We start from the raw sequence: 14119 nt of genomic DNA on the forward strand, positions 1-14119 counted from the left end.
TCAACTGGAAGCCAGTGGAGAGAGCGGAGGAGCGGGGTGACGTGAGAGAACTTGGGAAGGTTGAACACCAGACGGGCTGCGGCGTTCTGGATGAGTTGTAGGGGTTTAATGGCACAGGCAGGGAGCCCAGCCAACAGCGAGTTGCAGTAATCCAGACGGGAGATGACAAGTGCCTGGATTAGGACCTGCGCCTCTTCCTGTGTGAGGCAGGGTCGTACTCTGCGAATGTTGTAGAGCATGAACCTACAGGATCGGGTCACCGCCTTGATGTTAGTGGAGAACGACAAGGTGTTGTCCAGGGTCACGCCAAGGTTCTTAGCACTCTGGGAGGAGGACACAATGGAGTTGTCAACCGTGATGGCGAGATCATGGAACGGGCAGTCCTTCCCTGGGAGGAAAAGCAGCTCCGTCTTGCCGAGGTTCAGCTTGAGGTGGTGATCCGTCATCCACACTGATATGTCTGTCAGACATGCAGAGATGCGATTCGCCACCTGGTTATCAGAAGGGGGAAAGGAGAAGATTAATTGTGTGTCGTCTGCATAGCAATGATAGGAGAGACCATGTGAGGATATGACAGAGCCAAGTGACTTGGTGTATAGCGAGAATAGGAGAGGGCCTAGAACAGAGCCCTGGGGGACACCAGTGGTGAGAGCACGTGGTGCGGAGACAGATTCTCGCCACGCCACCTGGTAGGAGCGACCTGTCAGGTAGGACGCAATCCAAGCGTGGGCCGCGCCGGACATTCCCAACTCGGAGAGGGTGGAGAGGAGGATCTGGTGGTTCACAGTACCAAAGGCAGCAGATAGGTCTAGAAGGATGAGAGCAGAGGAGAGAGAGTTAGCTTTAGCAGTGCGGAGAGCCTCCGTGACACAGAGAAGAGCAGTCTCAGTTGAATGACCAGTCTTGAAACCTGACTGATTTGGATCAAGAAGGTCATTCTGAGAGAGATAGCAAGAGAGCTCGCCAAGGACGGCACGTTCAAGAGTTTTGGAGAGAAAAGAAAGAAGGGATACTGGTCTGTAGTTGTTGACATCGGAGGGATCGAGTGTAGGTTTTTTCAGAAGGGGTGCAACTCTCGCTCTCTTGAAGACGGAAGGGACGTAGCCAGCGGTCAAGGATGAGTTGATGAGCGAGGTGAGGTAAGGGAGAAGGTCTCCGGAAATGGTCTGGAGAAGAGAGGAGGGGATAGGGTCAAGCGGGCAGGTTGTTGGGCGGCCGGCCGTCACAAGACGTGAGATTTCATCTGGAGAGAGGGGGGAGAAAGAGGTCAAAGCACAGGGTAGGGCAGTGTGAGCAGGACCAGCGGTGTCGTTTGACTTAACAAACGAGGATCGGATGTCGTCGACCTTCTTTTCAAAATGGTTGACGAAGTCATCCGCAGAGAGGGAGGAGGGGGGGGAGGAGGATTCAGGAGGGAGGAGAAGGTGGCAAAGAGCTTCCTAGGGTTAGAGGCAGATGCTTGGAATTTCGAGTGGTAGAAAGTGGCTTTAGCAGCAGAAACAGAAGAGGAAAATGTAGAGAGGAGGGAGTGAAAGGATGCCAGGTCCGCAGGGAGGCGAGTTTTCCTCCATTTCCGCTCGGCTGCCCGTAGCCCTGTTCTGTGAGCTCGCAATGAGTCGTCGAGCCACGGAGCAGGAGGGGAGGACCGAGCCGGCCTGGAGGATAGGGGACATAGAGAGTCAAAGGATGCAGAAAGGGAGGAGAGGAGGGTTGAGGAGGCAGAATCAGGAGATAGGTTGGAGAAGGTTTGAGCAGAGGGAAGAGATGATAGGATGGAAGAGGAGAGAGTAGTGGGAGAGAGAAAGCGAAGGTTGCGACGGCGCAATACCATCCGAGTAGGGGGCAGAGTGAGAAGTGTTGGAGGAGAGGGAAAAGGATACAAGGTAGTGGTCGGAGACTTGGAGGGGAGTTGCAATGAGATTAGTGGAAGAACAGCATCTAGTAAAGATGAGGTCAAGCGTATTGCCTGCCTTGTGAGTGGGGGGGAAGGTGAGAGGGTGAGGTCAAAAGAGGAGAGGAGTGGAAAGAAGGAGGCAGAGAGGAATGAGTCAAAGGTAGACGTGGGGAGGTTAAAGTTACCCAGAACTGTGAGAGGTGAGCCATCCTCAGGAAAGGAACTTATCAAGGCGTCAAGCTCATTGATGAACTCTCCAAGGGAACCTTGAGGACGATAAATGATAAGGATGTTAAGCTTGAAAGGGCTGGTAACTGTGACAGCATGGAATTCAAAGGAAGCGATAGACAGATGGGTCAGGGGAGAAAGAGAGAATGTCCACTTGGGAGAGATGAGGATTCCAGTGCCACCACCCCGCTGGCCAGATGCTCTCGGGGTATGCGAGAACACGTGGGCAGACGAGGAGAGAGCAATAGGAGTAGCAGTGTTATCTGTGGTAATCCATGTTTCCATCAGCGCCAAGAAGTCGAGGGACTGGAGGGTAGCATAGGCTGAGATGAACTCTGCCTTGTTGGCCGCAGACCGGCAGTTCCAGAGGATGCCGGGGACCTGGAACTCCACGTGGGTCGTGCGCGCTGGGACCACCAGGTTAGAGTGGCAGCGGCCACGCGGTGTGAAGCGTTTGTATGGCCTGTGCAGAGGGGAGAGAACAGGGATAGACAGACACATAGTTGACAAGCTACAGAAGAGGCTACGCTAATGCAAAGGAGATTGGAATGACAAGTGGACTACACGTCTCGAATGTTCATAAAGTTAAGCTTACGTTGCAAAAATCTTATTGACTAAAATGATACAGTACTGCTGGCAGTAGAATAGATACAGTAGAATAGAAAAGAAAATAGAATAGAAATAGAATAGAAAATAAAACAGTATACATATGAGATGAGTAATGCAAAATATGTAAACATTATTAAAGTGACTAGTGTTCCGTTATTAAAGTGGCCAGTGATTTCAAGTCTATGTATATATGGCAGCAACCTCTAAGGTGCTACTGATAGCTATTTAACAGTCTGATGGCCCTGATATAGAAGCTGTTTTTCAGTCTCTTAGTCCCAGCTTTGATGCACCTGTACTGACCTCGCCTTCTGGATGATAATGGGGTGAACAGGCAGTGCCTCTGGTGGTTGTTGTCCTTGATGATATTTTTGGCATTCCTGTGACATCGGGTGCTGTAGGTGTCCTGGAAGGCAGGTAGTTTTCCCCCGGTGATGCGTTGGGCAGACCGCACCACCCTCTGGTGAGCCATGCGGTTGCGGGCGGTGCAGTTTCCGTACCAGGCGGTCATACAGCCCGACAGGATGCTCTCAATTGTGCATCTGTAAAAGTTTGTAAAGGTTTTTGGTGCCAAGCCAAATTTCTTCAGCCTCCTGAGGTTGAAGATGTTCTGTTGCACCTTCTTCACCACACTGTCTGTGTGGGTTGACCATTTCAGTTTGTCAGTGATGTGTACGCCGAGGAACTTGAAACTTTACACCTTCTCCACTGTGGTCCCGTTGATGTGGATAGGGGGGTGCTCCCTCTGCTGTTTCATGAAGTCCACGATCAGCTCCTTTGTTTGGTGACGTTGAGTGAGAGGTTATTTTCCTGGCACCACACTCCCAGGGCCCTCACCTCCTCCCTGTAGGCTGTCTCATCATTGTTGGTAATCAGGCCTACTACTGTTGTGTCATCTGCAAACTTGATGATTGAGTTGAAGGTGTGCGTGGCCACGCAGTCATGGGTGAACAGAGAGTACAGGAGGGGGCTGAGCACGCACCCTTGTGGGCCCCTATGTTGACGATCAGCGAAGTGGTGTGGTTTCCTACCTTCACCACCTGGGGGTGGCCCGTCAGGAAGTCTAGGACCCAGTTGCACAGGGCGGGGTTCAGACCCAGGGCCACGAGCTTAATGATGAGCTTGGAGTGTACTATGGTGTGGAATGCTGAGATAGTGTCAATGAACAGCATTCTTACAGTACATAGGTATTCCTCTTGTTCAGATGGGATAGGACAGTGTGCAGAGCGATGGCAATGGCGATTGTATCGTCTGTGGATCTATTGGGGCAGTAAGCAAATTGAAGTGGGTCTAGGGTGTCAAGGTAAGATGGAGGTGATAAAACCTTGACTAGTCTCTCAAAGCACTTCATGATGACATAAGTGAGTGTTACAGGGCGATAGTCATTTAGTTCAGTTTCCTTTGCTTTTTTGGGTGCAGGAACAATAGTGGACATCTTGAAGCATGTGGAGACAGCAGACTGGGATAGGGAAAGATTGAATATGTCTGTAAACACTCCAGCCAGCTGGTCCGTGCATGCTCTGAGAATGCGGCTAGGGATGCCATATGGGCCGGCAGCCTTGCGAGAGTTAACACACTTAAATGTCTTACTCACGTCAGCCACAGAGAAGGAGAGCCCACAGTCCTTGGTAGCAGGCCACATCGAAATACGGACTCCACTTTGTCTATATACTGACGTTTTGCCTATTTGATTGCCTTACGGAGGGATTAACTGCACTGTTCATATTCGGCATTTTCCCAGTCACCTTAAATGCGGTGGTTCGCACTTTCAGTTTTGCGCAAATGCTGCCATCTATCCACAGTTTTGGTTAGGGTATGTTTTAATAGTCACTGTGGGTATGTTTGGTGACTATACACTTCCTGATAAACTCAGTCACCATATCAGTGTATTCGTCAATGTTATTTATAGCTTCCCTGAACATATCCCAGTCCGCGTGATCAAAACAATATTGAAGCGTGGATTCCGATTGGTCAGAACAGCGTTGAATAGTCCTTAGCACTGGTACTTCCTGTTTGAGTTTCTGCCTATACAAAGGGAGGAGGAAAATAGAGTCGTGATCAGATTTGCCAAAGGGAGGGCAGGAGAGGGCCTTTTAGGCATCCCAGAAGTTGGAGTAGCAGTGGTCAAGTGTTTTAGCAGCGCGAGTACTACAGTCGATGTGTTGATAGAACTTCGGTAGCATTTTTCTCAAATTTGCTTTGTTAAAATCCCCAGCTACAATAAATGCGGCCTCAGGATATGTGGTTTCCAGTTTGCATGAAGTCCAGTGAAGTTCTTTGAAGGCTGTCGTGGTATCAGCTTGAGGGTGAATATGTGACTATAACCAAAGACAATTCTCTTGGGAGTTAATACGGTCAGCATTTGATTGGGAGGTATTCTAGGTCGGGTAAACAAAAGGACTTGAGTTCCTGTATGTTAACACAATCACACCCTAAGTAGTTAATCATGAAACATACACCCCCGCCCTTCTTCCCGGAGAGATATTTATTCCTGTCTGCGCGATGAACTGAGAACCCAACTGGCTGTACGGACTCAGACAGTATATCCCGAGAGAACCATGTTTCCGGGTAACAAAGTATGTTACAATCCTTGATGTCTCTCTGGAAGGAAATCCTCGGGCTGAGCTCATCAACTTTATTATCCAGAAACTGAACATTAGCGAGTAATATACTCAGAAGCAGAGGGTGGTGTGCACGCCTTCTGAGTCGGACTAGAAGTCCACTCTGAATACCTCTTCTCCGGCAGTGTTTTGGATCAGCTTCTGGAATCAGTTCAATTGCCCTCGGGGTTACGAACAAAGGATCCGATTCGGGAAAGTCATATTCCTGGTTGTAATGCTGGTAATGCTGGTGAGTTACCGTCGCTCTGATATCCAAAAGTTCTTCCCGGCTGTATGTAATAACAACAAAAATTCTGGACTAATAATGTAAGAAATAACACATTTAAAAAAAACAAAATACTGCAAAGTTGCTTAGGAGCTAGAAGCACGGCTGCCCTATCTGTCTGCGGCATTTATTTGTGTAAATTGTTTGTGGAACTTTAAGAATTTAATGTACTATTATTATTATCATTATTATTAGTATTATACTTGATTATAATTATGATGTAGCCTATATGTAATTATGTAGCCTATAAATAAAATAAAATGGGCTTCATCTAGGCCTATCAGCTCAACATTCTCAACACTACACTATAGAGTACATTTTTTGTTGTTGAATGAAACCAGAAAGACCTCATCCCTCAAAAATGACAATTCATATTTTCATCAGGGTCAAATACAGCAAAATAAACTTTTTTAGTCATCATATACCTGTATGGTTATGAATATAGCCAGATAGGATTTTTATTGTTAGTGGGGTAATATCTTTCTAAGTAAAATGCAGCTATGCTACTGTAGCTTTTGCTAGCAAGTTAGCTGATAGCAGATTAGAGGAAAATGAAATGTAACATTTGATCCTATTTAGAAAATGTACTTCATAATCCCCAGAAATATTTTTTCTGCATTAAAATGGCCTAGAGGAGTGTCCCAGTTTGACAGTAACAGGTTGTCCCAGTTTGACAGTAGGTGATTGGCATACTGGTGTCACGTCCTGACCATAAAGAGCTCGTATTTTCTATGGTAGAGTAGGTCAGGGCGTGACTGGGGGGTTTAATCTAGTTTATTTAGTTCTATGTTGTTTTGGTTCTAGTTTATTTTTTCTGTGTTGGGATTTTTGTATGATCCCCAATTAGAGGCAGCTGGTCATCGTTGTCTCTAATTGGGGATCATATTTAAGTAGTTGTTTTTCCCACCTGTGTTTGTGGGAGATTATTTTGAGTTAGTGCATGTTGCACCTCTTTTGTCACGGTTTGTGTTTTGTTTGTAGTTTATTGTTTGCTTTGCAAAGTTTCACATTAAAATAAAAGATGTGGAATGATACACACGCTGCGCTTTGGTCTCCTTCCTATGACGAACGTGACAATTGGGACACTGTCAAAATGTCAATATTCTAAAAAGGTGAGAGTAGTAAGAAAACCATTTACAATCATTTTGATTTACAATTACATCCCATTACAAAAAACACTATATATACAAAAGTATGTGGACACCCCTTCAAATGAGTAGATTTGGCTATAAAGACGAGCACACAGCCATGCGATCTCCATAGACAAATATTGGCAGCAGAATGGCCTTACTGAAGAGCTCAGTGACTTTCAACATGGCACCATCATAGGGTGCCACCTTTCCAACAAGTCAGTTCGTCAAATTTCTGCCCTGCTAGAGCTGCCCCAGTCAACTGTAAGTGCTGTTTTTGTGAAGTGGAAACGTATAGGAGCAACAATGGCTCAGCCGTGAAGTGGTAGGCCACACAAGCTCACAGAAAGGGACCGCCAAGTGCTGAAGCGCATAGCTCGTAAAATTGTCTGTCTTCGGTTGTGACACTCACTACCAAGTTCCAAACTGCCTCTGGATGCAATGTCAGCACAAGAACTGTTCATCAGGAGCTTCATGATATGGCTTTCCATGGCCGAGCAGCCAGCGTCAGCTGGAATGGTGTAAAGCTCGCTGCCATTGGACTCTGGAACAGTGGAAACGTGTTCTCTGGAGTGATGAATCATGCTTCACCATCTGGCAGTCCGACAGACAAATATGGGTTTGGCAGATGCCAGGAGAACGCTACCTGCCTGAATGCATAGTGCCAACTTTGAAGTTTGGTGGACCAGGAATAATGGTCCGTGGCTGTTTTTCATGGTCCAGGCCCCTTAGTTCCAGAGATGGGAAATGTTAACGATACAGCATACAATGACATTCTAGACGATTCTGTGCTTCCAACTTTGTTGCAACATTTTGGGGAAGGCCCTCATCCCCAACACCTTTGGGATGAATTGGAACAATAACTGCAAGCCAGCCCTAATCGCCCAACATTAGTGCCAGACCCCACTAATGCTCTTGTGGCTGAATGGAAGCAAGCCCCGCTGCACTGTGGAGGCTGTTATAGTAGCGAAGGGTACCAACTCTATATTAATGCCCATGATTTTGGAATATGAGATGTTTGAGGACCAGGTGTCCACATACTTTTGGTCATGTAGTGTATGTTGTAATGAGACGCTGAATATCATTTCTTAGTTTTTTATAACCATAACATTATTTAACTCAGAACCCTATGCAGTGTCGATTTTAGCATGTAAATCACCCTAAATTTGCCGGCGTTCTATAAGAACTCCTCCGTGTTCTGCCACCAGCGTGCGCCATTCGCCCTCGTGCGACAATGTTTGCAAACACAGAAAGGGGTAAATATTTGTATGTTCTATGAACATCACCATGCCGTCAGTGGGAAACTCAATGTGTTTGCTATATTGCAATGCACTGATGGTATGCGCCAGTCGTGGGGATAGAAGCATCCAGCCATCCACCGCGCGACTCTCCAGCTGCATCATCATCATCATCATCATCATCATCATCATCACACATAGAAACCTGCGAGCCGCTCCGGCTGTGCAAAGCAGCGCCTCGCTGCCCTGCCACGCCGCTGCATGGACTGCCAACACAATGGCAGAGGATTTGGGGGTGCATCTGTTTTAGCAACAACAGATAGCATGGATAATCCCGCCTCAACCGATTCAGCTCTCGTCGTTACGATGATTAGAGCGTCACTGTCGCCTCGCGGGGCATGATAGGCAGGAGAGAGAGCCGTGCGGGAGCGGGGCTTCTCGTTTTGACAGTACTTTTTGAGAGGGAAACGCAAAGAAGCGTGGAACAGGTAAGTGCGTGGAGTGCGTGTCTGAAGGCCTATCCATATCAAAATACCATTGTGCACTGAGGTAGGTTTCAATTTTGTAATCAGATAATTCCATTCGGGATTGATAAAGCATATGGATTGAGTATTATCTGAGATGGGCTAGATGTGCCCTGTCATTAGACACAGCATCGCTTTTGTGACGATGGGGAGGTGCATCTGTGTATCCAGTTCATCGGATTAATAGAGTTGATGTCTGCGCCCACGCGGAAACTTAATTAGCATAATACAAAAATCCCCATCAAAATCTGTTTGTTTATACTAGAGAGATCTGTTTTTGGGGGGGAGTTGGCTGTCTCAACCCACCGCACCAGCCAATGGTGGCCTTCTGCATCTGCTGTGGAAGGAGGCCGAGTTACAGCGGTGTTTGTCAGATCATGAGACATCCCGAAAATCGGTCTTCTCACTTAAAGGTCTGTAGCGTCCGAACGGTTTGCTCTACTTGGGGCTCCCACAAGCGTCTGAGGTCGGTACCGCCGATCTGCCAACTTCCGTCTGTAGGTCCGAACAGTTAGGGCTACACACTAATACGTCCCCTCTATGGAAAAGGAAAGACTCTCAGGAACAGGTAGGCCTACATGGGTTGTTCTGCTCTAGAACGCTCACAAGCCTGGTTGTTTTGCTGTAAGACACATACAAGCCTCATAATACGAGTCTGAGGGTAGCCAGTACAAGTTAAAATTATTAATGGAAGTATACACTAAGTATACCACAGTTGTGTCAAGTTGGCTGGATGTCCTTTGGGTGGTGGACCATTCTTGATACACACAGGAAACTGTTAATAAGCTTGAAAAACCCAACAGCATTGCAGTTCTTGACACAAACCTGTGCACCTGGCACCTACTACCATACTCTGTTCACCCTATAGACAATCCATGTCTCAATTTAACCTGTCTCTTCCCCTTCATCTTCTGAGTCGCGCAGTGATCTAAGGCACCGTATCTCAGGGCTTGAGGCATCACTACAGACCCTGGTCTGATTCTAGGCTGTATCTGTCACGGTCGTGATAATGGACGGACCAAGGCGCAGCATGTGTTGAGTTCCACATCTTTATTAAAAGTAAAACTTCTCAACAATAAACAAGCACCGAAACGTGAAGTAACGTAGCGCAACAAGCACATACACAAACAATATCCCACAAATGCAGGTGGGAACAGGGACACGTTAAGTATGATCCCCAATTAGAGACAACGATAATCAGCTGCCTCTAATTGGGAACCATACTCAAACCCAAACAGAAATATATCGACTAGAACACCCCCTAGTCACGCCCTGACCTACAACACCATAGAGAACCAAGGGCTCTCTATAATCAGGGTGTGACAGTATCACAACCTGTCACACAATTGGCCCAGCGTCGTCCGGGTTAGGGTTTGGACGGGGTAGCCCGTCATTGTAAATAAGAATTTGTCCTTAACTGACTTGCCTAGTTAAATAAAGGTTAAATAAATATATATATATATAATGCTATGCTAACTTAATTATGCTAATTAAGGTTCCGCGTGGGCGCAGACATCGACTCTATTAATTCGATGAACTGGATACACAGATGCACCTCCCCATCGTCACAACAGCGGTGCTGTGTCTAATGACAGGGCCCATCTCAGATAATACTCAATCCCTACTGACTGGAGTGGATTTAACAAGTGACATCAATAAGGGATCATAGCTTTCACCTGGTCAATCTACCTATGTCATGGAAAGAGCCGGTGTTCTTAATGTTTTGGATGCTCAGTGTATATGGAAGTAGTTTTGTGCCAAAAAAGGGGTTAAATATGGGTAAAAAATATATAATAATTTCCTGATCTTTCTTATATCGCTCAGATATACACTACATGACCAAAAGTATGTTTTTCTGCTCTTTTGCACACCAGTATTTCTATTTGCACATCCTCATCTGCACATCTATCACTCCAGTGTAAATTGCTAAATTGTAATTACTTCGCCACTATTGGCCTATTTATTGCCTTACCTCCTTACTTCATTTGCACACACTGTATACAGATTTATCTATTGTGTTATTGACTGTACGCTTGTTTATCCCATGTGTAACTCTGTGTTGTTGTTTATGTCGCACTGGCCAGGTTGCAGTTGTAAATGAGAACTGGCCAGGTTGCAGTTGTAAATGAGAACTTTTTCTCAACTGGCCTACCTGGTTAAATAAAGGTGAAAAAAATATATTAATGTGGACAAATGCTTGTCAAACATCACATTCCAATATCATGGGCATTAATATGGAGTTGGTCCCCCCTTTGTCGCTATAATAGCCTCCACTCTTCTGGGAAGGCCCTCCACTAGCTGTTGGAACATTGCTGCGAGGACTTACTTCCATTCAGCCACAAGAGCGTTTGTGAGGTCGGCACTGGTGTTGGGCGATTAGGCCTGGCTCACAGTCGGCGTTCCAATTCATCCCAAAGGGGGTTCTAGAATGTCATTGTATGCTGTAGTGTTAAGATTTCCCTTCACTGGAACAAAGGGGCCTAACCCGAACCATGAAAAACAGCCCCAAACTATTATTCCTCCTCCACCAAACTTTACAGTTAACACTATGCATTCAGACAGGTAGGGTTCTCCTGGCATCCTCCAAACCCAGATTTGTCAGTTGGACCGCCAGATGGTGAAGCATGATTCATCACTCCAGAGAACGTGTTTCCACTGCTTCAGTCCAATGGCAGCGAGCTTGACACCACTCCAGCCGACGCTTGGCATTGCGATGGTGATCTTAGGCTTGTGTGCAGCTGCTTGGCCATAGAAACTCATTTAAAGCTCCCGACGAACAGTTCTTGTGCTGACGCTGCTTCCAGAGGCAATTTGGAACTCGGTAGTGAGTGTTGCAACTGAGGACAGACGATTTTTATGCACTACGTGCTTCAGCACTCGGCAGACCTATTCTGTGAGCTTGTGTGGCCTACCACTTTGCGGCTGAGCCGTTGTTGCTCCAGACATTTTACAAACTGACTTGTTGGAAAGGTGGCATCCTCTGACGGTGCCACGTTGAAAGTCACTGAGCTTTTCAGTATGGCCATTCTACTGCCATTGTTTGTCTATGGAGATTGCATGGCTGCGTGCTCGATTTTATACACCTGCCAGCAACGGGTGTGGCTGAAATAGCAAAATCCACTCATTTGAATGGGTGTCCACCTACTTTTGGCCATGTAGTGTAGGACAGACACTTTAAAACAAACTTCTTTTTGATAAATGTTTTGACTATCTGTTTTTCCATGTATGAATCTGTTATTCAATGGGCCATGGGCTTATAGCAGTAAGGACAAATTCAATGTTTCCTCATAAAATGTTTTTATATATATATATATTCTAAATCAAGTAGCTTAAAAAAATCCATATGTTAACTTATTTGTCATAAACCTCCCCTGAGTCATAACATCAACAACACCTAGGGTAGCACATTATACCAAGGGTACCACATTATACCACCACATGATGCTGGTGAAATGTAATATCCACATAGCCCAGTTTGACACTGCTGCATATCTGGGGCCTTACATCATCATACAAATTCCCAGTATGGATATTTTAGGAAACAGGGTCGGAGGAGACCGGAGGGAAAAGATTTGAGACCGCCAAGAATGTGCACGGCAGTGAGTGAGTGACGAGGTGGAGTCCTGGAGCGAATAATAGTCCACAGATTTAAAAATACTCACTGTCCTGTTGAGAACTGACCCAAGCACTGCCTGGCAGTGGAACCAAAATATCAGCATGATGGTGCTAAATCTGAGGGTGGGAACAAGACAAGCAGCTAGGCAGTGAATGTGAGGGAGCTCCAAGAGACTGCCTTGTGTGATACTGTATCTTTAGATCATTTTATTGATTGAGTGAATGGTCTCTGGAAAACCTCTGATGTCAAAGGTCATCCCTGGCGAAGTAATAGATTAAAAGGAAGAGAAATGTAAAATAAATACAAATGTGACACCATTTGAGGAGTAGATGACCATAATGATGCTCTGAAACTACACTGTTGACCCGACTGATAGACGTTTCTCAGATAATCTCAGTCTGGATGATAGACCACTTGTCTGTCCTGCTGCTCTTAGTGTGGTGATCACGCTACAGAATAATCTGAGTAGTCTGAATATAGAATAATCTCAGTCTGGATGGACGTCTCTAGTTTTTCCTCTGTAATCTCATGAACTCTGTAGTATTTCCACTGTAATCTGTTGCAGATTTCACTCAGGCAACAATCTTCTCTCCCTCTTCAGGTGGACTGTGGCTTGGGGTCCTTCAAAATGGATATAGATCCCTGTTTGCGGTACTATTTCCAGCATCCCTGGTCTCGTCTGTTTGTGGCCTACCTCGTCACTTTCTGCAACTTCCTTATCTTTGCTGAGGACCCTGTCTCCCACAGCCAGACAGAGGCTCACATGATAGTGGTGGGAAACTGCTTCTCCTTCATAGTGAACAAGTACCCTGGTGGAGGATGGAGCGTCCTCAAAGTCATCTCGTGGCTGATGGCCATTGTCACCGGAATGTTTGCCGGGAAGTTCATATTCCACCGCAGGCTCTTTGGTAAGTCATCAGTCAATCATTTCAATGTATTTATAAAACCCTTTTTACATCAGCAGATGTCACAAAGTGCTTGTACGGAACCTAGAGAGCAAGCAATGCAGATGTAGAGCCACGGTGGCTAGGAAAAACTCCCATGAAAGCCAGGAACCTAGGAAGAAACCTAGAGCGGAACCATGCTCTGAAGGGTGGCCAGTCCTCTTCAGTCCTCTTCTGGCGAGCCTTAATGAGAAATACAGCCCTACAAAGACAACTGAAAAGTATTTTGTCATCTTAGGGTAATGGTTAGAGTGGCAAAGAAAACCACGTGACATGCTAAGCACGGACACACGCGCACACACGCGCACACGCACACACACACACGCACACACACACACACACACACACACACACACACACACACACACACACACACACACACACACACACACACACACACACACACACACACACACAGAGCATAAACAGGATATGAAGGGATCATGACTCTATTCCATGTGCTGCTCTCTATAAATATTGAATGGTGCAGTCTTCACTTAGGCCAGGAAAGAGAACATGTCTTGAGTGCTATTATGTTTCCTCTATGCGGAAGAATAGGTATCTGATAATGTAGCTACTCTGTCCTTCCACATTTTTCAAGCCTTAATCTATTGAATTACCCTATGAATTACCTGGATGATTCCACCATTTACTTTTAGACTAAAACTAAATGTCAGAGTTTGAAGCCACTTAGCCATTTCCCTCCTACACAAAAGCAAGCATCTTAAATGCATTTACAACACTATAGTTGCGTTGATCGTTCATAATTGCTAGGATTATTATGTCTTCAATCGGCATTCAGCTTGGCTTTCCTTTGAAAGTCATGTCAAGCCTAACTGCTTGTCTGGTTCCCACCCTCAGATTCAGCACCATTATGACGCAGCAGTCTAAGCCACTGCATCCCATTGCAAGAGGCGTCACTACAGTCCCTGGTTCAAATCCAGGCTGTTTCACATCCGGCCGTGATTGGGAGTCCCATAGAGCAGCGCACAATTGTCTCAGTGTCGTCTGGGTTTGGCCAGGGTAGGCTTTCATTGTAAATAAGAATTTGTT

General features: G+C 46.1%; 1 protein-coding gene across 1 annotated transcript in view; it reads left to right on the forward strand.

Moving 5' to 3' along the window:
• The first annotated feature begins 7980 nt into the window (after positions 1 to 7980).
• LOC106573612 (transmembrane protein 117) overlaps positions 7981 to 14119 on the forward strand; it is an 81599-nt gene continuing 75460 nt past the window's right edge. Inside the window, exons 1-2 of the mRNA XM_014148813.2 lie at positions 7981 to 8470; positions 12724 to 13030. Of these exons, the coding sequence (XP_014004288.1) occupies positions 8381 to 8470; positions 12724 to 13030 (397 nt within the window). The 5' untranslated portion in view covers positions 7981 to 8380. The remainder of the gene's footprint in view (positions 8471 to 12723; positions 13031 to 14119) is intronic.

This window comes from Salmo salar, chromosome ssa16 (genome assembly GCF_905237065.1).
Source record: "Salmo salar chromosome ssa16, Ssal_v3.1, whole genome shotgun sequence".
In the NCBI taxonomy this organism is placed as follows: domain Eukaryota; kingdom Metazoa; phylum Chordata; class Actinopteri; order Salmoniformes; family Salmonidae; genus Salmo; species Salmo salar.